This window comes from Punica granatum, chromosome 1, assembly GCF_007655135.1.
Source record: "Punica granatum isolate Tunisia-2019 chromosome 1, ASM765513v2, whole genome shotgun sequence".
NCBI classification, from domain to species: domain Eukaryota; kingdom Viridiplantae; phylum Streptophyta; class Magnoliopsida; order Myrtales; family Lythraceae; genus Punica; species Punica granatum.
Window position 1 is genome coordinate 51,360,994 of NC_045127.1, and position 25,542 is coordinate 51,386,535.

At 42.4% G+C, this 25,542-nt stretch overlaps 6 protein-coding genes across 8 annotated transcripts; 2 read left to right on the plus strand and 4 right to left on the minus strand.

Moving 5' to 3' along the window:
• Positions 1–8: 8 nt before the first annotated feature.
• On the minus strand, positions 9–3,586 carry LOC116192481 (dehydrogenase/reductase SDR family member 7). Its single transcript, XM_031521041.1, has 12 exons — positions 3,385–3,586; positions 3,234–3,289; positions 3,042–3,075; positions 2,760–2,858; positions 2,526–2,674; positions 1,946–1,984; positions 1,694–1,786; positions 1,300–1,398; positions 1,112–1,207; positions 838–921; positions 408–473; positions 9–302 (listed from the first exon to the last, which is right to left on the minus strand). Exons 1-12 carry the CDS (start codon positions 3,458–3,460, stop codon positions 216–218), a joined length of 978 nt encoding a protein of 325 aa, XP_031376901.1. The 5' UTR covers positions 3,461–3,586; the 3' UTR covers positions 9–215.
• A 141-nt stretch (positions 3,587–3,727) lies between these two features.
• LOC116192482 (ER membrane protein complex subunit 10) lies at positions 3,728–6,491 on the plus strand. Its single transcript, XM_031521042.1, has 8 exons — positions 3,728–4,138; positions 4,335–4,397; positions 4,483–4,578; positions 4,885–4,932; positions 5,120–5,191; positions 5,430–5,488; positions 5,780–5,870; positions 5,967–6,491. Exons 1-8 carry the CDS (start codon positions 3,743–3,745, stop codon positions 6,111–6,113), a joined length of 972 nt encoding a protein of 323 aa, XP_031376902.1. The 5' UTR covers positions 3,728–3,742; the 3' UTR covers positions 6,114–6,491.
• Positions 6,492–7,938: 1,447 nt separating this feature from the next.
• On the minus strand, positions 7,939–10,348 carry LOC116192479 (protein KRI1 homolog). Its single transcript, XM_031521038.1, has one exon. It carries the CDS (start codon positions 10,201–10,203, stop codon positions 8,143–8,145), a length of 2,061 nt encoding a protein of 686 aa, XP_031376898.1. The 5' UTR covers positions 10,204–10,348; the 3' UTR covers positions 7,939–8,142.
• Positions 10,349–11,029: 681 nt separating this feature from the next.
• LOC116196956 (glutamine--fructose-6-phosphate aminotransferase [isomerizing] 2-like) lies at positions 11,030–15,272 on the minus strand. Its single transcript, XM_031526956.1, has 11 exons — positions 14,908–15,272; positions 14,505–14,677; positions 14,261–14,372; positions 13,945–14,090; positions 13,657–13,800; positions 12,765–13,125; positions 12,390–12,640; positions 12,178–12,292; positions 11,813–12,068; positions 11,561–11,729; positions 11,030–11,418 (listed from the first exon to the last, which is right to left on the minus strand). Exons 1-11 carry the CDS (start codon positions 15,134–15,136, stop codon positions 11,335–11,337), a joined length of 2,040 nt encoding a protein of 679 aa, XP_031382816.1. The 5' UTR covers positions 15,137–15,272; the 3' UTR covers positions 11,030–11,334.
• A 2,653-nt stretch (positions 15,273–17,925) lies between these two features.
• On the minus strand, positions 17,926–19,797 carry LOC116210740 (thioredoxin F-type, chloroplastic-like). 2 transcript variants are annotated; one of them, XM_031544779.1, is made up of 3 exons: positions 19,429–19,796; positions 18,392–18,491; positions 17,926–18,273 (listed from the first exon to the last, which is right to left on the minus strand). In XM_031544779.1, the coding sequence occupies exons 1-3, from the start codon at positions 19,749–19,751 to the stop codon at positions 18,139–18,141; spliced, it is 558 nt and encodes a 185-aa protein (XP_031400639.1). In that variant the 5' UTR covers positions 19,752–19,796; the 3' UTR covers positions 17,926–18,138. The 2 variants fall into 2 exon arrangements, with proteins under 2 accessions (XP_031400639.1, XP_031400630.1); XM_031544770.1 differs by having other exon boundaries at positions 18,122–18,319; positions 19,429–19,797.
• A 1,780-nt stretch (positions 19,798–21,577) lies between these two features.
• LOC116210726 (aspartic proteinase-like protein 2) lies at positions 21,578–25,428 on the plus strand. Of its 2 annotated transcripts, none has more exons than XM_031544759.1 (10): positions 21,578–22,244; positions 22,898–23,027; positions 23,141–23,388; positions 23,520–23,748; positions 23,935–24,072; positions 24,152–24,225; positions 24,425–24,515; positions 24,610–24,685; positions 24,835–24,906; positions 25,006–25,355. In XM_031544759.1, exons 1-10 carry the CDS (start codon positions 22,030–22,032, stop codon positions 25,152–25,154), a joined length of 1,422 nt encoding a protein of 473 aa, XP_031400619.1. In that variant the 5' UTR covers positions 21,578–22,029; the 3' UTR covers positions 25,155–25,355. The 2 variants fall into 2 exon arrangements, with proteins under 2 accessions (XP_031400619.1, XP_031400610.1); XM_031544750.1 differs by having other exon boundaries at positions 21,590–22,244; positions 23,520–23,744; positions 23,910–24,072; positions 25,006–25,428.
• The last annotated feature ends 114 nt before the right edge of the window (positions 25,429–25,542 follow it).

A 25,542-nucleotide genomic window follows, 5' to 3' on the forward strand; every position in this document is an offset into this window, starting at 1 on the left:
CTGAAAACTTCGTCGGTGAATGGAGATTCTTTTTCTTTAAGAATAATCATTCAATATAAGACACCAGTTTAACTATCCTGTTCAGAGTGTTTAACGCTTCTGAAACCGAAGCAAAATATGACATACACGAACTATTCTTGTACTTGTCCTATCAACATGAAGATCTCTTGAAACCGTAGAGTGGACAGGCAAGTTGTTCAGTGCTTACACACAGTTCAAGCTGCCTTCTTATTTCCAAAGAGTAAGCCCAGAGAGTAAGTGTTGCCCTTCTTTGCAGCAGCCTCGACTCGGTTCTTACCGATCTACAAAACCAGTTCCACCAGGATTGTGAATAATTACATATCCTACTCTGTGAAAAAAAAAAAAAACTTGGGAGAAGTGAATCGATCCGTTGAGGATATATGTACCTTGTCCATGAGCCAGAAGCCAATAGATGGCATGTATTGTACCAGATACATCACAGCTAGCACAGGCTGAAAAAGTTACACCATAAGATTGTGCACATTATACAGTAATGGCTCGCCTAATATGCATTTACAAGACTCTTCAGTAGTCTCATGAGTTGATATCACCATGACTTTGAAGGTGAAGAAGTCTGCTCTTATAAGTGTATGAAGTTAAAAATATTAAATTTGAGAGAGTTCTGATCTCAATAGAATCATGTCAAGATGCTTGTTTGTTTATGCAATTACTTCGTGTATGATGCCCCCACAAAAGTCTGCATAATCAAATATTGACATGATGGAAAGCATTTAATGGGGAGATTTCACTAGCTAAATGCAACACAATCAATTTAAAAGCATCGATCGGAATTATGCTATTTCCAATGACACATACCTGGTATGATATCCAAGCTTCCTTTAAGCCATGGGATGCAGCAATTATTGTCAGTTCCGCACACCTTTGAGATGATAAACGCTTCTATACATGAGAAAACAGAAATGTTTCTATTAGAGCAGTATAACCTTCAGCTGAAGAGAGCAGGTGCAGGTCTTGTTTCAGAAATGTAATGCTCTACAAGTGGCTGATATTGGAGGAAAGCTGAATCCCTCAGGAAAAGAGACATATCAATAAGCTCTCTATTTACTTCCTAGGGAGGAATTGAAATCACCTCAAGTGAGCCCTTCTTTCCCGAATCTGTGGCTCCAGTTGACGTCTCTATTGGTCCAGGACAAACAACAGTCACCTTGATCCCTTTTTGGCAGAGCTTTCAGTTGAAATAGTAAGCCCATGAATGTAAGCAGACTGAGGGGGAAAAAGCACAAGACACTTCTGTCAAGCAAGGAATAGAGGAAGCACCTCCGAACGCAAGGTATGAAAGTATCCGTTCAGAGCAAATTTTGATGCTGAATATACAGCTTGACCAGGTGCCGGTGTTTTTCCAGCAGCACTACTCATCTGCAGCAATCAAAAGGCAAATCTATTAGTCAGGAGAAAAAGGATGAAACAAGGGTTTAAATTCTCAACAGGCACATTATAACTTAGAAGCTGCATAACAAGTGAATCATTGGCGACTGGTCTAGTTGACAAGATTCTCTTGAATGTTTATCTCACAAAACTTGACCAGTACAGGCTCAAAGAGTCATCTGAGAAAATAACAGGAGCCAAAACTTACTACATTTGGAAATGAGTGCATCAAAGATACATATTATAGATCTATAACCACAGATAAGGAGGAAACACTGACACATACCACAACAAATTGACCGCTCCCACGCTTAAGCATATAGGGACCCAAAAGTCGAGTCAATGAAATTGTACCCAGAACATTGATGTGGAATGTCGCCTTATCATACAAGTGTAATAGTTAGTTGATATGAAACGGTAAAAAGAAACAAGAAAGATTTTGCATAATAATCAAGAGCAGGGTGACACTTGAGAACATATGCTCATGGTTAGAATATAACCATGAATTGATGAACCGACAAACATATATACTATGTACCTTAAGGCCTTCTTCTGTTACATCCAAGGCTGTTGTTTTCTGCCAAAAGAATAGATACATTGGTTAGAGCAGACCAAATATTTGCTCAAAATAGATAGTTGTTATTGCCCTCTCGCCACTTTAGAAGAGAGACATTTCAAAGGAAGTCAAACAGAACCAGGGGGGAAACAAAAACAGAAAACATAACAAAGTTTGTTCTGGGGCAGATCTATACACTTGCAGACTACTTTTACACTACCAAACTGCTGAGGTCATAATGGTCTTGCTCAGACTTCCCCAATAATAGAATCATCGACAAAATTTTCATGCTATTGCAGAATTTTCCACATGCGCAAAGCAAAGCAAACCAATTACACAAAGGAACTGAAACTATGAACAGAAGGGAGCTATGTCTACCCAAAAAAAGAGCTAGCAGTTGAAACATATTATGGAAAAAGACAAAACACACCTACAAAAGTAAAACAAAAACAGGCAATACGGATAAGACATTGCAAGAAACTCTTGATTCCATAAATCGAAAGAAAGGACAGAGACAGAAAGTTTAGCATCTTCATCCAGGGAAGTTTATTTTTTAACTTACAGGGCGCTCGAAAGCTGCATTATGAATCATGATATCAACACCGGAATCAGGGAAAAGTGACACTGCCTTCTCTACAGCATCCCTAAGAGAGTCTTCTCCAGAAGCCAAGTCCAATGGTAAGATTTTCACCTGGTCAGGTGCATGTTTACCTGCAGTGACGCAGCTGCCATATAATCAATGAATCAAAAAGAAGATAATAAGACTGCTCATCCAACTGCCAGGAGAGACATTTACCAGTAAGTCGGCTCTTGACGCGCTCCAGCTCAGCTTGGTTACGAGCGGAGAGTATGAGTTTTGCACCCAGAGTTGCTAGTTGCTTTGCTAGAATCTCGCCTTTACGCCCGACAATTAAGAAGGGTAATAAGAACAGCGGAGCACAACACGTAAAAGAAACGATTCACAAAATCAACTGACAGGAATGGAATGGAGTAGCTCAAGCAGACAAAAAATCATCCATAAAAAGAAATCAAAGCTGGTTTTGTTGTTCAAAGCTCAGGAAATGCTTGTTCCACTTACCAATTCCACGACTTGCCCCGGTAATCCACACAACCTGTTCCACAAGCAAAAGCTAGTCACACAAACACAGACAAGTATGTACATGTGTATGATGTCAGAGTGGCAAAAGAAACAGTTTCAAAAAAAAAAAAAAGCTGCCTTTGGGATGAATTACAGTTCATGTGAAAGAGTTTTTGCGAGTGGGGGACATGCCTTATCTTCGATCTCTTCACGCTTCACATGCCGCTTCGACATCAGAGTGAAGTCCCCTGCCAACGTTCATCAGGTAAAACAGGTGAGTGACGGAGCGGGTGCATGTGATGTCGTTATTGCCAAATTGGGTGTCATGAAATCGGATTTTCACCTTCAGCAGTAACGAATCTAAGCAACAGAGCGAGGACTGCAAATGACAGCAGGCCGAGGAGGATGAGGGACAGCATCGTGTTCGTCCGAAGTCGCTGCCGTGTCCGTCAAGAAGGCTGATCGAAGTAAAGGAAGCTCGATAGGAACTACAGCATGGGATTTGCAGTGGAGTACAGTTGCAACCAGTTCTTCCAGTCCGCCATGACCTTTGATTCCATGCGAGCTGATGAAAGCTAAGCTTCGACGGATTTACCGAAGAAACTACCGGACAGGCCCAGCCCAACCCTCCATGGACGGTGGGCCTAAACGCAAAGGGAAGAAAAGAATAGGGACTAAAAAGTATATTTACGAAACTTGCTATGTCTACTTTCCACAGTAGAAGGCAGCAAACTGCCGCTAGGGAGGAGAAAGCGAACGCCTTTCTGCGCAGAACGAGGGACGAAGCGATGGAGAAGCTTAATCTGCTGCGGCTGCTGCTGTTGGGTCTCGCGGTGGTGTTGGTGGGGCTACGGCCGTCGACGGCGTTCCAGTCGGACGAGCTCCTAGTAGAGGACGAGGAATTCGGCCTCGAAGGCTCCGCCGCCGATATCCCTTATGCTCGGCCGTCGGCCCCCACCCCTATCCGGAGGAGGTCCTCGGATCCGGATTCCGACTCCAAGATCCAGTTCACCCTCGAGCACGCCTTCGGAGACTCTGATTTCTCTCCCGCCGGCACCTTCTCCGCCCGCCTCAAGACCTGGAACCACGGCGGCCAGGTTTGGATCTTCTCCCTTCCCGATCAGCAAAAATTCTACTTTCCATTGATCGCCGGAATTTGGAGCTCGATTCATACCTTTAAAGGAAAATTCGATTCTTTTATGTCAAATTTACGGATCTCTGTCGTTGTTTATACATATCGAAAAGCCGAACATGCTACTTTGCTAAATTGAGCTGTTGCTCTGATCTCTGTAGACGCTTACGAAGCTGCGGTTCTCGAGGAATGCTCTCACTGAGGCTGAGAAGGAACCTTTTCAGGTGACTTTCGACCCTCCTGAATCATTCTGCTCTTTGTTGATGCAATTGCAGTTTGTAGTGATCGATGTTGTTGTTGTTATTGCAGAAACTGCTGCAAGGCGATGACTTCTATAGGATAAGATTGCCTTCCGATGTTTTAAGCCCTCCCGGGAGAGATTACATTGCGTCCTCTGTCAAAGCGGTAACTTCAATCGGGATCCTATTTCCATTATTGCCTTGATATCTACCGATTACGTTGTTGAAGTAGCAAACAGCTGCTTGTTTCATCTAACGTACTGATCATGCTCTCCATATAGTACTGAATTCCATTCGACTATAATGCGATTGCTCTAGATCTTTAGGATATAGCTCTATCAGTTTTTCATGTATATTCGGAGGAAGCATAACAAGATTCTTTCGATGGATCTGCTTTTCTTTTTTCCCTTCTCCATGGTTCCTGCCTTTTTTGGTAATGAATGCATGAACTAACATTCTCCTGGGATGTCAGAGATGTCTTCCGCGTGATGGATTGGACGAGCATTTTGTTATACACATGGTAATATTAACACAACTATGCCACTAGTTGAAGATTATAGTCCTTTTTTTGCTTCCAGTAGAGGATCATAGTTGCTGTTGATATAATATTTTCATCCATTTTTTTCCATTTCTGTGAGTGCTTTTTGCAAGAACCAGCAAGATTCTATACTCTTTTACCAGCTCGAATCCATCTACTGATGTTGCAGGAAGGTGTTAAATTATTGGCTGTCAATTATGGTGCACCTGGGGCATGTCCATATCCACGTCAATTGAAACTTGTGAGCAGCTGTTTCTTTTCTTCTCTTAGTATTCGGCTTCAGTTGGACCACTTTCTACGAAATCTTTTTGTGTCTACCTCCAACCTTAATGACAGTTGCAGTCTAAAGTGTTATTGTGATGCATTACAATCCCATTGAAATAGGATTGTCAACATTTTGATTTCGGTAGTGTGTAAAAGTTCCATTCCAAACACGTCGAGATCATTTCTAAATCCTGTTATGCGTTTCTCTGTTTCAGCCATCAAAGTGGGCTTTTAATTCACATACGGTCTTGAAGAGCAGCGAGCAAGCACAGAGGTATAAAAATTGTGTCGTTCATTCTTTACTACTGTTTAGTTTGGCTGCATACACTTTCTTTACATTTTGTTCAGTGCTATCAGTTCAACAGATGGTTCAACTTTGGTGTATTTCAATATTTAATTGTTTAAGAATCTCCGTTGATTAGCAAGGCATTTTTTTACTGGAAGAAGTAAGTCTATTGTTCCATGACATTATCATATGTGCAAGTAACTCGAATGCCTCTGTCTGACCTCGGACATACTGCTTCAGTTCATTCATTCCTTTAACTGCGGTATTTGGCACATGTAGAACTCCAATATTTACTGAAGAGATTACAGTTGGCGAGAATGGAGAGGTTGGAGTTGCACCGCCACCAGAGAGGTCCTTCTGGGCTAAATATGTGAGCAATGTTATTATTATTATAATTTTTTTCCCCCTGTCATCTCCATCAAACTTTATTAGTGCTAAATTTTTTGTGCATTTGTTGGTGCTTCAGTGGATGTACTTGATCCCCCTCGGACTCATAGTAATGAATGCCATAACCCAAGCAATGAACATGCCTGAGGAGCAGGCAGGCGCTCAAGGACAACCGGGTGGAGGGGCAGCCCAGCGAGCTCCAAGTTCGGCGGTGAGAAGAAGATGATGATGATGGCGACCGTCTGTTTTTTGAGATCATGTGAAACTTGCTTAAGGTCATGAATGGAGCAATACCATCATTTGCTGTCATTGGAGTCCATACTTTCAGATAGTTCTGATTTTGTTTTATCATTGGATCCGGTATAAGAAGCATATGGCATGGTAATATGGATCCAGTGGAACTTATGACTTCTGGTGGAGCTGAATCTCCCGTGTAGCAAATGGCTTCTAACTAGGATTCCAGGTTCAGGGAGTTGGTCTGTGTTCTTTTAAGCACTTCAGATTGTTAGGTGTATACTTCTAATGATTTATTACGATCCATTGTGCCCGGGCTCTTTGATTATTAAAGATATCCATCAGTACGGCCACAAGGTTGGATATTGAATATTCTCCTTCCCGGATTACACCGCCCATTGCTAACAAATGACTGGTCAAAATAGCCAATTCTCTGCATCACCTTGTTGCACCGTATTCAGATTGTAATAGCAATCGCTGTCAATGAAAGAAACCTCGTGATAAAGGCAGAAGCAAAGACCAGTATACAGGAAAGCCTTGCTCATCAGAAGTGACAGGGGAAGAATGGAAACTGCTTCCTCATTTACATATTTGATCAACCTCTTGGCAAGTGATTCATTTTGTCAGTGTAATATCCAACCACGTTTTACTCCGCATTCAGCAACAAAATGATGCAAAATGCAGCAACAAAACGTACGCACATACGCGAATAAAGCACGTTCGATACAACAAATGCATGTCAATATATGGAAAACCACTTCCATGAATAGACATACGCAGAGGAAAGTTTTTACTATCTTTAGCAAGGGTGGTGTTATGCGCTTGCTGAACACATTACAGTAACCTGGAGTTTGGAGCATTACCGAGTAATCTATGTAGTGGTAATCTCATTGCCACTAGATAGATTACCACCTTTAAAATTACCAGTAATCTGACATCGACGCGTTTTGGCAAGTCCGATATAGACTATCTATATCGATGGTAATCCGATACGAAACTGAACAAAATTACCAACACACCCCTTTCATATCTTCCTCCTGCAAACACCAGCCAACCCAAGAACCTCCTCTGGCAGCCTGCCTCCACCCGCGCCTCTGCCATCATCTTCTTCCTGCTCTTCTTCCCAAGTGCAGACTGGGGGTTCAGATCGAAGCCCTCGAGCTTCTTCCCGCCATCACCATCTTCTTCCTCTTCTGCCTCAAATTGTAGCTCGAAGACTTCGAATCGAAGCTGGAAGGCTTTGGTTGAAACCTCTGTGCTTTGATTTCAAAGCTCAGAGTCTTCAATCGAAGCCTTCGAGCTTCTATTTGAAACCCAAGTTACCAGACAACTCTGTTAGAATCAATCTCCCGAACCTTAGAGCACTCGAACAAGATCCACCCGACAACCAGGAAGAGCTTTGCATTCTCCGATCAGGTTAGCTGAAGCAACTAAGTATACGTTCTCTGAACGAGTGGCTAGGGCTCCTGGGGAGACGCTGGTCACTGTAGAGGCCAGGGTTTCGGGCTGATGGAGGAAGAAGATGAAGGCATTTTCGGGTAGAAATTTCCATCTTGGTGGCAATCCACATCGACGCACCTCCCTAGTCAATGTGGATTTGGTGGTAATGTAGATTACCGGTGTAAGATAGATTGCCAGTTGAACCTTGTCACCAAACAAGGTAATGAGTGGCCGAGTAATTTAAACACGAGATTGCTGGCAATCCTTGTTGGATAACTCATACCAAACGCCCTCTAACTGAAAGGTTTTGAGCTAAGGGCATTTCGTATCAACAGTATGGCAAGCTTGCGACGAACTAAAATGGGACAATCCGGAGAGCAATGAGCTAATTCCATCCTTTCAGCTTAGAATCGTCAAATACGAGAAAAATCATCAAAACCATAAGATAGGCCAATGAAGTTCAATTTGTAATAAAATGCAAAGTAACAATAGAAAACCAAAATTTTCTCCTCAACGTACAACAACTAAGGCAGGGCATGCCAAGGAAATTGATTCAACCTTGATACAGTGAGGACAGGACATTACTTCTTTGATTTGCCTTTGGACTTGGAGCTCACCTTTCCATAGGCCAAGAGCCTCTGGTGTGACAACTTAAGTTCTGCTTGGTGTCTTCTTCTCCTTGCTTTCCTGGACAAATTGCTCATATCTCCATCTGGCATGTTCACTGGTGCTTTCCCATCTTCACCAGCATCGGTCAATGGTGCTGATGGCCCAGCATCGTCTCTGGGTCTCTTCCTCTTATCCGACTTGTGCCTCTTAGACGGTCCTTCTTTGAGAAGCTCCTTTTTCTTCATCTTGAGGTGGTACCTCTGGCTGTTAGGCACCTTCCACTCCTTCTCACGGAAAGGAGCAATCTTCTTCAAGGAAACATACTGATTCAATTCTTTGTCATCCATCATTAAGATCTCTGCAGTGCTCAACCCGTATCTGTTTGGCTTGATCTTTGCATACTTGAACCTCGTCTTCAGATCTCCGATGGTGTCCTCATAATCCAAGTTGTAGTATTCCTCCATCAATGCCTCTTTAGCCCTCTTGATGAGCGACAGTTTTCTTTTCCTCTTCCGCTTGCCTTCCTCAGAAGCTCCGGTTTCTCCATCCCCTCCGTTATTCCCATCGTCTCCTCCTTCATCCTTACCATCTTCACTCGCGCCACTACCACCATCTTCGCTACCATCATCGTCTCTTCCTTCATCTTTATCATCTTCACTCGTGCCACTACCCCCAGCACTACCGCCATCATCACCAGCTTCAGCATTTTGCTTTAACATTCTCTCTCGGGCAGCTAAGAACCCATCACCCGACCCAGGGACATCCCAACCTTTCGGCAGTCTGAGCAACTCGTCCTCTTTCTCAAAGTCGGGTTTTTCAATGTCTCCGTCTTCATCCCTATCACTGCCAAAGTCGGGGTCCAAGTCTTCAGCCTCATAGTACTTTTCATCAAACACTTTTTTCATCATCCTGTCGTACTCCTCCGGATCAAACTCATCATCCAAATCATCTCCAAGCAAGAGGCAGTCATTGTCATCAGCAATCCCAGAAATCTGCTTAAACTTCTGGAGCTTCTCCTTGATCTCTTCTTTCTTCAAATTCTTCAGGTGCTTCAGCTCCTCCTTCCTCTCCATCTCAGCAATCTTCATCCTTTCCTCCTTCCTCTGCCTCTGCCTCTTCCTCGCGGTTTCCTTCAGCCTCACCGACCCCTCCACATTCCTCGAGTGTCCCAAAACACGATCATCCTCGACCTCCTCATGCCGATAGTTTGTCTCATAATCCTCCTGCTTCTCAACCTCTTCCTCATCCTGCAACAACTCGTCCAGCTCCTCCTCATCGGCACGCCCCTTCTCCTTCTTCTTATCCTTATCAATCCACATCTTCTTCAGAAAGTAGTCCCTTAGGAACATCTTATGCTCATCCAAACCCTCATCTTCCCCGAAATACTCATTCAGCTTCTTCTGAAACTCGGCAGTTTCACCATGTCCACCCTCAACTCCCTCGTCTCTCTTCTTCACGGTGAGGAAATCCCCATCTCCGACATCACTCTCCGCTGCCTCAGCCGCTTCCAGGAAAGCCCTCTTCAGCTCCTCCTGCTCCTCATTGTAAGTCTTCTTCCGCACGCAACCCCCTTGCTCATCGTCATCATCGAATTCCGGGCCTCCCTCGATCAACTGCTTCGCTACAACATCCTTCAAGTACATCTTCCGCTTCTGCTTCGATTCACCTCTGCCCTCTTTCCCATCATCCTCACTCTCACTCTCCCCATCGGACTTGAACAGAGTGACGTCCTTCTGCTTAAGACTAGGGTCCTGCTTCTTAACCTTGATTAGGGCATCGAAGAACTCCAAGTCTCCCTTGCTGGGCCCAGTCTCGTCGGCATCGTCGCTCTCCTCATAGGAGGAGGAGCTATCTTCAGAATCCAAGGAAGACGAAGAGTCTCCAATGACGCCCTTCTGCTGAAGCTCCTGGAGGCGATGGAGATCCTCGCGCTTCTTGTTGTGCTCGAACCGGCGAGCATACTCTTGGTTGATCTCAATCTTCGAGATGTCATCGGCGTCAGGGTCGCCACCATCGAAAAGCTTCAACCCCATTGATGCCCACGGTAAAGCCTGCTCGTGAAGAAGTCCGCTTCAGAGGTCGGAGGAATTGCAGAGAGCCGCCGCCGTCGCCACCACTCTCTTTGCTTGATAGCTCTGACGCACGCCCTATGGGGTTTCTAATGGCGGCCGCCGGAAGGAGGAGGACACTCAACGGGTAGTTGGATGGGTTTGGATTCAAGAATCAGGCCCATTGGGTATACATGGTCCCATTGGGCCTAATGGGCTTTTAAATGGTTATGGACTCTTCCTTTTTTATTATATAACAAAAAAGGTATTTAACCGCATCGCAGGTCATTGCACCGGAGCACAGCGCAGTTCCACCATCCATAAAGCCGTCTGTTTCATGCTGCGTTTGGTTTTAAAGTAGGATTTTAAAATTAGATTTTGATTTTAAAAAAGAGTGGTATAAATGGGACATATCATTTAACTTTGTATGAATTATTTTATTAAAAAGTGGTATAAAATGGAGCCCACTTTTTGACTTTATATGAATTATTTTGTTTTGTTGTTGGTAAAAAATTAGATTAAAATTGTAATTTTAAAATCACATTTGCAAACCAAACAAGCTAAATTAGCGGAAGGACTACCGGGCGACAATGGGCTAATTAATTTTCAAGATAAGGGGCGAGAGTCGACATGGATTGTGGTTAAGAGCAAAGTCCATCATCGGATCGGAGCCGTTTGATTTTTGAATCGACGAAAACTTCACCTTACGACTTCAGCCACAACCCTCCACAGTAAATTGTTGACAGTTGATTGAAGGGAAAGATCTCGATTTTGTTGGCTATAGCTAAAAATCTATCTTTTTTATTATTTGTTGAAGGTTTGCCGTTGGCCTTTCAATTCTAAGAATACCATTGTTATTCCAAAAGCACTTAATTTGAACTCATAAATATAGCATATACAAAACGGGGAATGAACAATGCGGGTGAGGAGCGGATAGATAAGCCTGCTCTAATTAATTTACATGTCGAGAACATTGTCTAAGCCTTGGTCAAGAATCTGAGCTCAACGACGACATAAAAGATATCAGATGTCAGCAGAGGCCCTTGAGTTCCCGGATAGTAGTGTCAGAGGATTTTGGTAACATACATAGGGAAGACAGTTCGCCAGTAGCAATCTTCACTCCGTCGTCACACTCTTTGCAAGATTCCGAGGCTGATCAACATTGTATCCTCGGAGGACTGTAAGATGATATGCCAGCAACTGCACTCAAAAGTCGAACAAATGTTAGCTGGCTTTCCTTTTTGTCCATAACAGAAGACACTTTCCTCGGTGAGCCATAACTAATTAGTTTAGTACTATTATGAACTATCCGAAAACAAGAAACTGTCACATCAAGTTTCACCTGCAATGGAACGATATTGATCACAGGCTGAAGACAATCCTCAACTTGAGGAACTTCAATCACGCGGGAGGCTCCCCCAGGGCAGACTGATGCAGCTCCCCCTCTCGAACACATCACAATTAGGCGCCCTTTCCGAGCATGGAGCTGTTGAATAACTGACTGTTGCTTACTGTTCACATTTTGATCAGTTCAGCATGAGTAGGAGGCGACACTTCAATTTCTAAAACTATGGGTGCCACAGGAGAAACTAACCTGAAGCAAGAATCATGGGTAGCAATCACGATTATTGGGAGGTTCTCATCAACTAGAGCCAACGGACCATGCTTCATTTCACCAGCCAGTATTCCTTCTGTGTGCATCAGTGCCACCTCCTTCACTTTAAGAGCTCCCTCGAGAGCCGTGGCATAGTTGTATCCTCTGCCAAACATGAGCAGTGATTGCTCTGCAACCAGCTGTGAAGCAAGATCTCTCATTTCCTGATTGAGCTTCAGCACCTCTCTCACTTTGTCTGCCAAAAACCGAAAGAAGGATATTATCAAATCCACAGTCAAACTCCCTCAGCAAATAGGAGGTAAAAAATGAACATGAATTTACAAGACATGACTGGAAGGACATACTGGGCAGGTCAAATAGGCCATCAATGATGGCCTCTCTTCTCGATTGGTTGGAGATTGTGTTGCCTCCAATTGCCAAGGCTAACATGGCCATAACTACTATCTGACTTGTGTATGCCTGTTGAATACAAAGATATGAGTAAACCAGTCCACTAACGAGATAAGAAAGAAGCGTATTCGTAGATTACAATATGGAAAGAATTTTAATCCATTACCTTTGTACTTGCCACACCGATCTCACAACCAGCATTGATATGAACACCACAGTGTGTTTTTCTGGCAATTGCACTGCCAACAGCATTTGTTATGCCGACACACAATGCCCCGTTGTCGAGAGCATATTCCAATGCATTTAAAGTGTCAGCTGTTTCACCCGATTGACTGACGAAAACTGCTGTGTCTTCTCTGTATATAGGACCCTTCCTATCCAAGAGATCGCTAGCAATTTCCATTGTAACCGGTATACCTGTTGGTTACCATAGCATGTAGCAAAAGAAGAGAGGGTATACAAGAAGTTTTAGAACACGAACTTGTCAATTAGAAATTGTTTCTTTATTTGCCAAAGTGCTAAGAAACATGAAGCCACTTGCCTGAAAGTTCCTCCAAGATTGGCCTTGCTGCCAGAGCAGCATTGTAGCTGGTACCACACCCAATAAAAAGAATCCGCCTGCTCCGTCTGATCGTCCTCAGGTGATCTTTGAGTCCGCCGAGGAGAACATTCTTACCATTGGAGGAGCCTCCACGTATAAGCCTTCCCCTCATTGTGGTGTTAAGGGATTCAGGCTGTTCATGGATTTCTTTCTGCATGTAATGCTTATAAGTTCCTTTGTTTATCTGTTCAACCTCCATCTCAAGAACAGATAGCGCACTTTGCACTGATGTAGATCTACGAAGAACACCACCACTTCTCCCCCTATCACTGCTGAACTTTAAAATAGATACTCTTCCATCCTGGTGCAATTACCATAAACAGTAGAAACTGAATCAATTACTTCTATTGCAGAAAAGATGGTCCCTTGAAGAAAATTATATATATAAGAATAAGATAAAACCTACAGATATATATGTTCATAAATATATATCTATATATATATATATGTATGTATGTATGTATCCCCAAAATCAGACAAAGCAGAGATAACACTTTGTTTTGAAATAGTGAGACCATTTGCCCTTAAACAGATTTGCAAAGACCCATTCCAAGTCTAGAGCAGTTATAAATTGTTGAACATTGCTTTGAGGAGCACAGTGGACTGTGGGGGAGGTTCATAATTTTTAAAGAGCCCCACCAAGGGTACAGATCAACAAGATTAACAGCATACTCTTTTAACTACATTCCAAGCATCCATTGCCGAGAAAGCATATACCACCCAAGACGATTGTCACGGCTCACAAAGGCCAAAGCCCCACTTTAAGTCATCTCAAACGAACAGAAACTATACCCAAAAGAAAGACAGAAAAAAGAAGGCAAAAAAGAATTACCTTGAGATGAACTAACTCATCATCTTGAAGCCGCAAAACTCTTTTTGTGTGTTCCACCAGAGCACTCTCATCACTGGATAAGAAGAGTTCTTTGGGATTCCCGTTGCTAGAAGAAAACCCACCGTCATCATCTTCAGCAAATTCCTGACAATAGCATCAGCAGACGCGTATCTGTGTAAGCAGAACTTGCTTTGACATGCAGAAGCACTAATGAACTGCCATGCATCAAGAGCCAAGCTTTCAGAACAAGCATTATATTTTTCTAGGTTTTGCTCATGCAAAACTTACTTTGACACCAAGAATAAGTGGGCTACCACGTTTACATGCAACCAATTCGTTGGGGTAATGTTTGCTCTTGAATATAAGGGCATATGCTCCTTCAAGGTGCCGTAAGACTTCAATCACAACTTGACTGAATGTGGCAGCCTGTCCACCTGCAATTCAAGTAATACGACCTCCAAAATCAAAGTCATCCCAGACTGTTCTCCAGCACACATCAAACAACCGATGCCCTTTCGAGACGAAGAATTAAGCACCAGATTGAATCGTGTTCATAGACCCTCAGCATCCTTGTAATTTTAGAAAATAATGGAATTGGCTGTACCTTCACCTTCACTGGATTGGTCAAAAATGTATTTGACAAGTTTGGGAATAACTTCAGTATCTGTTTCAGACTCAAAAGTGAACCCATGGCGGAGCAACGTCTCCTTCAAGACCTGAACAAGTGAACATGAAGAAGAGTATCTTGGAATAAATGACTTTGCCGTAACAAGGATCTCATGAAAACTGATGTTGCATGCCGAGACTACTGAATGCGAAGGGAGGCGGCATTTAGACCTCGTCTGTACCTTGTGATTCGTAATGATTCCATTGTGGACCACGAGGAAGTCATTTCCAGGGCCGGAGCCCTGAGGGTGACTGTTCCTTGGAGCTGGCTCTCCATGAGTTGCCCACCGCGTGTGGGCTATCCCAGCATGCACGGACAGAGACTCCTCCATGTTCAAGTCCATGGCTCCAACCTCTGACGGTCACCACAATCACAGTCCGAGTTCAGTTATCTACAGATAACCCGAAAAATGCAACACACACGCACTCTATATTCCGATGAATTTGATCAATCCACCGCGCTGAACCCGATTGCAAGAGGCTAAACCCCAACAAATCTATGCATCCCATTCTTCTCAAAATCCAACCTTTCGCCTCAGAAACCTACATTTGCCGGACGATCGACGAAGAACATAAAAGGGTTACCTTGATAGACGGATTTGACGAGGGACTCGATGTTGCCCTCCTGGCGGAACACGAGGGGATGAAGGGTTGATGAATCAGCGACTGGAGAGGACGAGGAGGCGTCAATGGCGATCCCGGAGGAATCGTAGCCCCTGTACTCGAGACGGCGGAGGCCATTGAAGAGGACCTCCAGGATGTGGCTCCTCTGCCTCTCCACATTGTAATTCAGATAAGCGAATATCCCACACATCCTTCTCCCCTCTCTCTCCCTCTCTCTCTCACTCACTCTCTCTCTCTCTCCCCCCTTCGTCTCCTCTCCTCTCCAATGTGATTTTCTCAGCTCTGTCTCTCTTCTGCGCGACAATTGTGACCCGACGACGGACGAAAGAAATCAGAACTATAAACGAAGACGGAAAGAGGAGGGAAGTTGTCAGATTTGACTTTTGACTTTTTTTTGTCTTCTTTTAATCTTTTTGGTCCTTTCATTATCATGAGGATTTGGGGGCAGTTACCACCTGACTGTTGACACATGGAGGAACACTTTCCTATGCAGACGTGGCAGCTTCTGATTTGTTCAACGGGGTCCACGCGACGTTAAATACTAATAATCTTTATCCATCTAGATGATCAAATAGCATAAAATATGGAAATAATATCACATGTGACGCTCATTAAGAAAAAGAAAATGTCACATGTGACAAACGTTGTTTCTTCTAATCAAATCCCCAGTCTGTCTCAATTATTATATCATTTTCGTTAATAAATATCGATCGTTGAAGCTTGGAAAATGCTTAGGCTTCAACTCAAAGTCTTCTCAGAAGTCTTTTTCTAACCGGAAAAATAGAAATCGAAAGTCTTCTCGAAGCCGAAATTTATGTCACAATTCAACGAAATTTCGCTCGTTCTTAACTAAGCATCCCTAGCCTTCATCAATGCGAATTGACCAGAGATACCACTTCATTAAAATACTTTCATAGCTACCAAAGTGTTCGCTATTGCAATAACTATTCCTATAATCCACACATTGCGCTAGCGTCAGCTTTACTGAAGTATTATCAACTCATTTTATCTAATTTTCATGAACCTTTCCGGAATTGAAAAAAAAATTAATAGAGGAATTCGAGAGAAAGAATAAAGTTAAAAAACGATTTAATACGATATGAAATATATTCAATGGAAAGATCAATACTTACTATCACGCCCCACATGATCTTTTTTCTTTTGAGACGCGACCGGCCACTAACAGCTAGATTAAGTCCAACAAAAAGCGAAGCCTATCATATATCGCCATATTTTCTAGTACAAGTAAAAAATTTAAACTCCACTTTTGTGATAAAATTTCCTTTCTAATGCCCACGAGCAAATAGCTTGATACATCTCAATCCAAACTTTCCGTAATGATCAATAATACAATATCTGAATCACACCGATAAAATCTCCTTAGGAATCTTCGACACTTCAGGTACGTTCATCCACTGCAGTCTAATCTCTCAATTTCATTTTAACTCTGAAACTGTAGGGAGAATAAGAGTGAGCTCATTGCCCAGTAAATAACTCACTCATCACTCAATAAGTAACCATGACTCATCTCTACGTTATCAAACATCATATAAATTTATATTTAAACATTATATTTGTTCACTCTATATAAAGAGAAAAATTCATTCCAATAAACTTATAGTCATAAATATAGAAATCTAGATGTACGAATATTTCAAAAATCAACTAATAAAGTCATATACAATAAAATCATACAATAGACTTTGTACAATGAATATTATTGGGTTTTTTATTCCCATCCCATCCTCCCTATAAAACCTACGCATCAAGTTGCCATTAATGAGCCTCAACCAAGCGTTCTCCAACTAGACTCTAGAAAAGTGAATTTAGCAATGAACGGGATGTAATTCTTAACTTAAGGGATGGAATGACCTCTTCCCGAGATCACTACAGGGGATTGATGATCATAACCTCCTCTATCAGCTCTGTTTCGACCCACAACAGTGCTCTCATTCTCTCTCTCTCGCTCTACCTAGACTGTAGTAGAAGAAATGATATGACCTGCTATCCATTTGCTGTCTCAACCGCACAAGGAAATCATCGAGAAATTGTCCAAATGCACGGTCTTCATTTCATTCTTCCCGTTTCCAAACTTTGCAAAAGCTTTCTAAGAAATGGTAAATTTGGACGACAACGTCTATAGTTTATAAAATAGTCTGTAATACTTCTCCTTTTGAAATTAGCCACGCACTATCCCTCCTTTCGTTGATCTCTACCTTTTTTTAGTCGGTTTGTGCAGTTCCGTAACATAAAATCCGCGTGATGAAGTGAATGCTCTCTTGGTGCTATATTAGTGAAAGGAGGAATGGTGTGTGACTAATTTTTAAAAGGAATGATGTTATTAGTCATTTCACAAACTATAGGAGGTGTCGTTGAAATTTACCTTTTATGAAATGGCGTCTACTCGCCATCTTCAACTTTACGGTCTCTTCCATTTGGCCCCTCTAAAAGCTTTTTGTTTCACTTTGTCCACTAAACTTCTTTTTCTTCTAATTTGGTCCTTCAATTATCCACATCATGGCACTTGCAAGTATGGGGTATTACACTTACGTGATAACTTCTATTCGCACGAACATCTCGTGAGCTCTCACTGAAGGAATCTAAAGTACGTAGTATATAAATATCTCCTATAATTATGACAATATTATAACAAATAAATAAGCTCTCACTGAAGGAATCTAAAGTACATAATATATAAATATCTCCTATAATTATGACAATATTATAACAAATAAATAAAGACGGTTGGAATTCTACGTTTTTTTTTTGCTCGAGCCGCAATAGTTAGAGTTATATCTTATTTATATCTGTCAGTCGTTCTTAGTATATCTTTTATTTTTATTTTTAAATTTTATTTCTATCTCACCACTTAGTTTATAAATGGTTAAGTTGTCTATTATATTGTGAATTTGTTATTAGTCCTGCTAGTTCGGCCTTCGGGCCAGGTAAATTATGTTATTTGTATTCTCCTCCAAATCGTAATAAAATTTGTCATTCGCATTGCCACTTTCTTGCTCTTAATTTTGGATCATTGTGTAAAGGAGAATAATAAACATCCAATCAATAGGTACAAATAGGACATATGTAACAATTCTTGTTCTCGAGGCTGTTAAATTGCCATCGGTGATACGGACACTTAAGAGCACGGATCCAGGAGTGTCATCGGCAGACAGCAGGCAAAGCTAGCCATTTTCAGCTGGATCTGACGGCATCGATGGCAGCAACAAGATCATCGAACTTGGCCCCCGTGACTTCTTTCACAATCTTTCCCTCCTTTAGGATCTTGAAGGTCGGAACCACTCTTATCCCGAGCTCCTTCGCCAATGGCTGAGAACCGTCGCGCAACATAAGAACCCGACAGGGAGTTTATCCCCTGATTTTCCATGTTGTCTAATGAGAATTAACGAACAAACTATATAAAATCAAATCGGCAATGAGTACAGACCTTGTTTTCCTGGTTGCAATCGAGCTTGAGGAAAACAACATCCAGATACTTCTCTGACAGTTCTTGGAACTTCGGCGCCATGATCTTGCAAGGACCGCACCTGTTAATGGAAAGGAACAGCGTAAACAACAGAAGGAAAATTTGATAAGGAATGGATTCGATACGAAAGCTATCCTACTGATGTAGATAGTAATACTTTAGTGCCTGGTCAAGCATACTTGAAGTTGGCAAGACGGGATCTCTAAAGCCGAAGCCTGCAGAGAATGTAGTACTAAAATAGCAGCTTAGGTGATTGCAACGACTATACAACGATACTCAGCTTGAACCAACCTTCCTTTAATCTAACCGTCAGTGTGAAAGGAGAAGAAGTACTGAAGCTGAGGATATTTCGGGACCAGACCAACAAAGAGAAGCTATCGAGATGCCCTGCCACGAGGCCAGTGGAAGTGCAAGAAGATGAATGCAAGCTTCTCTTTGCTGCCAGCTAAACAAACTAACACACAGGGAATAACGTCCCGCCGGAACCAATCCAACAGATTTGGCTCCCTAGCAGTCGAGATCCGGTGCAGCTGGCGATGCTGACCTCCCATAGATTAAATCCTGACAGCACATATTTCTTGTCTTCGACATCGAAAGCTTAGAATGTTGGAGCAAGCTTTTCCCAAACATATTACCAAAACCTTGATCGATGCAGACTGGAGTCGTATAGACAGTATAGACGGATCATACATCGGCATCAAAATCTCCGGGACGGACCAACTGCAGAGGGCAGTCATTGCCAAAGGTCCTACTCGATCTCTATAGTCTCAATTTTTCTTTCTTTTTCCAGTTTAATCTTCTTTTTAAGTATTTTTCCTACTTTATCAGTCCCCGGATCAAATCCTTCTATTCGCCCCGGCACCAGCACAAGCAAATTAGCGTAGCCGAAAACACATCACATTATCCTTTCTTTTGGCCATTTAAGGAGACTGTCTCCGACAAAATTCCCAGCTGACTCGACTAACACAGTAAAACAGGATCAGTTGCAGGACACATACCATTGGGTGTACATATCAAGGACGACAGTCTTTTCACCGGCAGCCTCGACGATGGGCCAGAAAGTATCCTTGCCCACCTCCGTCACCTGACCCACCGCCACCACCGCCGCGCCCACGCTACACCTGGCTACATGAATCTCTTTCCTGGTGATGCCACTCGGCACATTGAGACTCACACTCGCAATATACTTCGGGGACGAGCAGTCAGTCCTCGGACCGGGAGCTGCGACAGAGGGCGGGGATGCGGCCGGCTGTGTCGTGGAGCAGGGCATGAAATTCTGGGTGCGAATGGAAGAAGCCGAGAGGGCCAGTCTCAAAGCCATGGCGGAGGCAGAGGAAGTGGAGAGAAGTCCGGCAGGTGGGGACTCTTAAACTTGGTGAGGTGGATGGAAAGACGAAATTAACCTTGCTCATGTGGATGCACTCTGCTTGAATCATGGCTGTTTTGGGAATTTCATAAAGCAACCGGGAAACGAGAGGCCCGAGTGCACTCGGCTCTTGTGTTCTAGAAAGACGGATGTGGCCTCCGATTCGGGGTTAACAGCCGTAACAAGAGACATCCGGGGGCTATTTCGGTATTTTCGATGTGACCGGTTGATATTTTGTAGCACATGTGCTTGTGACGTTATCCACACAGATCAGAATGACATATTAGTTTGGGCCATTGTCGAAATTGGGTCACGGGCACAAATTGGGCTCAACTTTTAGGCCATGATATGGGACCGGATATTCTCGTAGAACATCGCGAAACATATGGAATCGGTATTTATATCATCCCCATTCGGAATCAATTTATATAAGAAATGATTTGAATCTATTTCGTTTTAGTTGGTCGATTGTTTTTGAATGTTTATAATTTTTTTTTTGGTAAGAAGACGAGGCAAACGCTCATTACAAAAAAGAAACAACTACGAACTACAAAGATGGGGTAAGGAAGCCCTAATAATATCGACAAAAGTCAGCGGCCCAAGATATGTCGGGGAAAACTGATAGAAGTGAACACTTATCGGCAAAGAAATTTGTGATCTAAAATTAAACGTCTAATAAATTCAATTGAATTCTTGCTAAATCCCTTTTGTCTTGGTCCATTTACAAAACGAACGCTCCCTTTGTAATCCAATTTTTTTTTAATAAGTAAAAAGATTGCCTTTGTAATCCAATTGTTGTATCTTCTGTAATGTAAACAACATATTTCTATTTAATTCTTCTCAAATTAATTGAAATTCTGACATGTAAGGTGATTTTTCAAACGCCGTGATATGTGACGAGCTTTGCATGATTTCGACCTCCCCTAGAACTCGTCCTAGGGATGTTGTTTCGGAACATTTGGCCCGAAACTTATATTGCGTTTGGTTTGGGAGTTGGATTTTGATTTTAATTGGTTGATTTTGATTTTAATTGGGTTGTAATGATTGTGGTGTTGAATTATGGGAAAAAGTTTGAAAAAGTAATGAATAATTATGATAATTTAATATTAAAAATTGAATTGAATATAATGGAATTATATGTGGATTTATGTATGGGGCCCATATTTTTGACTTTGAAGATATGATTTTTGTTGTGTAGTGAGTAGAGTTAAAGTTATAGTTAAAATCTTAAAATCAAACCCTGAAAATAAATGGAGCCTTAAGATGCGAAGTCATGAATGTTAACTTTCCATAAAAATGTGCTCACTAGACTTCACTTCATTTCCGTGGATATTACTTGCTCATGGATTAAGACATCACGAGAAGACTCAAAAGAAATGCGACTTCAGCAAAAAAAGAAAAAAAAAACAAACAGCCAATGGACTAGATATTAATCACAATATGTTATATATTACCGAAAAAATAACAAATATTTGGTTGTAGGTAGTTATTCATTCAAATATGATAAGCAACACTCATTAAATATTTTTCAAAAAAAAAAAAAGCTTTAAATAAAGATGAGCATCTTTCAGCTTCTATGTTGAAGAAGGCCAATGATGAGTGATCAATGCAAATTAATCGGTAAAGACGCCATGTGATCCGAGCTCAGGTTAGCTCTGAGCTCAACCAACCAGCCAACCAACCCATGGACCCCACCCAACCGAAGCTTTGCTTCTCGGCTTTAGCTTAAGCTTTACTGCCCATGACAGCTCAAGAGACTGCTATACTTAGCTCACTAACTCGTCTCCAATGGAGGACGGTATCAAGAAAAGGCAATGGGAGGCCGATGTCGCCCTGTAAAAAGAGATAAAAAGAGAGAGAGGGTGACGGGAGGAGGAAAGCGTGAAAGGGAAGAGAGGGAGACAAGCAGGGGAAGTGGGAAGCAACGGAAAAGTTGTCTTGTAGAGAGAGAGAGAGAGAGAGAGACTCTGCAGTACGACACACATGACATTCGACGAGGAAGAGAAAAAAGAAAAAGAAAAGACGAGACCCAGAACCGAGCAGAGCTTGTTTTTCACTGTTCTGTCTCTCTTTCTCTGTCCCCTCACGCCGACTTCCGTGAAAACGCGTCCTTTGTCGGCCCTCCCTTCTCTCTCTCTCTCTCTCTCTCTCTATCTTCCTCTTGGTCAGAATGGACCTGCGCCTTTAGCCGCTTGATTGCAGCTGAGCTCGAGATCTGCTCATTCAGCCGAGGATGGATATCGGGAGGTGGGTAGCGGCGGCGCTGGTGCTGGGAGTTGCGGCGGTGGCGTCGGGGAACGTGGTCTTGGAGGTGCAGAACAAGCTTAAACTACCGGACAGGGACAGCTCGCTTCGGGCGATGAGATCCCACGATGTTCGCCGTCACGGCAGGCTCCTTTCCGGCTACGATCTCCAGCTGGGGGGCAGTGGCAACCCCTCCGAGACCGGGTAAGCTGCCTAACTTCCCTGTTAGTTGACTCTGTACACACGACACTGTGCTATTTAAAATTGTACTCAAGATCGAATTTTATTTTTGCCCCCTTCTTAATTGGGTCTGCAAGAAGAGATTTTGCCTCTCACATGAGGTGCAAGTTGGATTTTAATTGGGTCTGTGGATTGGATCCATCAAGCTGCGTAATCCTTTTCTTGAATTGTACTTCCTTTTGGATCCTGCAATAATTGCCTTTTTCTTCGCGGGACAGATTTTTGAGTTCTGTTTCCGGGACTTTTTGCGATCTTGCAGTTATTCAGTTCATAATTGCTCCGTGTTCTCTTTGATGTTTTCCACATCCATTGCTTGGAAGTGTCCATTTTGGTTACTTTTTCAATTGGAAGTTTGAGCTGCTGGCCAATCCGATAGCTCGTCCTGGCTTTCTTTCTTCGTAGTTGATTTATGTAGATTCTGTTCCATTTGATTTCTCAATGTCAATGAAAAACAGTCTGATATGTTGTCCCATTTCATTTCTCAATGGACGAGGTAGCTCGACTGGATTAGCTCTGTCACTGAACTATATTTGATGTTTCTAGTCTTGGAAAATTTGGAACTTGGAACATACCAAGTCTTGTTGGCTCTGATATCTTGCTAATGTGATTTCGTACAGGCTATACTTTGCTAAGATTTCAATCGGGACACCTCCAAAGGACTATTTTGTTCAGGTCGACACTGGAAGCGATATTCTGTGGGTAAATTGTGCCGATTGTGTGAAGTGTCCTGTCAAAAGTGACCTCGGGGTATGTTCACTTAGCTTCGGCTTTAAGACCCATGCTTCCTCAAATGTAATGTTTGGCGAACTGCTTTGAATTCTGTGTTAATTGTCCATTTCTATCAATCTCTTTGGGTACAGATAGAACTCACCCTGTATAATGTGAAGGAATCCTCGAGTGGGGACATGGTTACTTGTGATCAAGATTTCTGTACTTCGACATACAACGGCCCCCTTCCCAATTGCAGGCCCAATTTGCTCTGCGAGTACAATGTTGTTTATGGAGACGGAAGCTCGACTTCTGGATACTTTGTGAAGGACTCTGTACACCTAGATCAAGTCACTGGAAACCTCCAAACCTCGTCCGCAAATGGGACCGTGGTCTTTGGGTGAGGTTTAGGTTGCAATTGCTATACTTCTGTTTCTTTGGGGTGTTCAGTTTTATTGAGATTGCTTTGTGTAAGAGTCCTCTTTGCATCTTAAATCTATTGTCGAAATGATATATTGTGTTTTGTAATAGGTGTGGAAGTAAGCAGTCAGGGGAGCTCGGTTCATCCTCTGAAGCATTAGATGGGATTCTTGGTTTTGGACAGGCAAACTCATCTATAATTTCTCAGCTCGCTTCATCTGGGAAGGTGAAAAAGAAATTTGCTCACTGCCTGGATGGTAAAAAGGGTGGTGGAATTTTTGCCATTGGAGATGTCGTGCAACCAACTGTAAAGACCACTCCGTTGGTACCAAACCAGTATGTATGATAAATGCTTTTCGTACTTCTTGTCAGTCATTACGTTCTCTGTTGTCTTTGGCCATTTACTTGCTGCTTCACTGAAAAAAAAACTAATCTGGTTATGACTTATATTCGAGGCACTTTTAACTTTCTTTTGTAATTCTACCTCCGTTACTATCATAGGCCACATTACAATGTTATTATGAAGGCTGTTGAAGTGGGTGGTGACGTTCTACAACTTCCCACAGATGTATTTGAGACTGGAGAACAGAAAGGAACAATAATTGACAGCGGCACGACTTTGGCCTACCTCCCAGAAGAAGTTTACAATCCAATGCTGAAGAAGGTATATAATGTTCTGAACTTCACGTTTATCACTCATCACTTTCCTAACTTTCTGATGTGTTTGTGTTTCGTGATATCAGATCCTCGCTCAGCGACCTCATCTGAGTTTACATACTGTAGAAGATCAATTTACATGTTTTCAGTATTCAGGAAGGTGAGGTTCTAAAGCTGCTACTCGTGTGGGGTTTCTCTTTCTGAGGGATTTCTAAGGCTAGATACTTCACGCTATATTTATATTCGTGAAACAACATAGGCTTGACAACAAGTTCGGCTGGTCCATCTTCTGTGTAGTTGTAGTTTTGATCGAAGAAATAAGGATACAATTATAGCTTCTCTCTCTGTCTAATACGCAGTGTTGATGATGGATTTCCTGAAGTCACATTTCACTTTGAAGATTCAGTTACATTGACAGTTTATCCTCATGAGTACTTATTCCAGATTCGTGTAAGTGCAAGAGGTGGTTTTATCAACTTACAAGTGCAGTACTACCTGGGGCCTTTTTAAGAAACTATGTATTGTTCTCTCGACCTCCTTGCAGGAAGATGCTTGGTGCTTCGGTTGGATGAGCAGCGGAGCGCAATCTAAGGATGGAAGGGACATGACCCTTCTCGGAGGTACGAATTACGATTAAACTTCAGCTCTCTTTAGGCGCATTGGGTCTGGCAAAATTCAAGGCATTGAGTGTAACATTTGTTTTAATTAGCTAAATTTATGGCATTGTCTCTGGCTTTTAATCGAGTATTTCTATATTCTCCAATTGCAGATTTGGTACTTTCAAATAAACTAGTTTTGTATGATCTCGAGAAGCAGGCCATTGGATGGACAGAGTATAACTGTGAGTATTTTGTTCCATTCGAATGCAGTTGTTCCCCTCCTAATTTTATTTGCTCGCTTCAGGGAAGATATGGAGGCCTAAATCCCATTTCGGTTTCAGGTTCTTCAAGCATCAAGGTGAAGGATGGGAGTACAGGAGCCACATATTCTGTGGGTGCGTACGACATAGGTTCGACTTCCATCCTCACCATCGGAAGAATACTGACGTTCTTGTTACTGCCTGCAAGTATACTGCACAGTCTCCTATAGCTAAGACAGACGGGTTTAACAGACATTCATACTTATTCACAGCCAATTGGAATTTTTTATGATACATCGTTACTCTGTCGCATAGAGGTTGTCACAATATTGATCTGTCCGGATGTAAAGCACACCTCTTTTCTTTCGTTCTTTCATTTTTCGTTTTTGTCTTTTCGATGTGCATTTGTTTAGTGACTTTGTATTGTTGCATCTCCATCTGGTCAAGTGAAATGGGGAACTCGGCTTCGGTTAGTTTGTTCATCTCCGATAAAGTTTTTCAGGCTCTTCATGGGTTGTCTCCTATGCATGCTTGTATATAGCTTCCCTTATCAACGTTTAACTCGACTTCTAGTTTCATCAAACGAAAATGAAAGAGCATCAAGAAGCCAAATTTTTA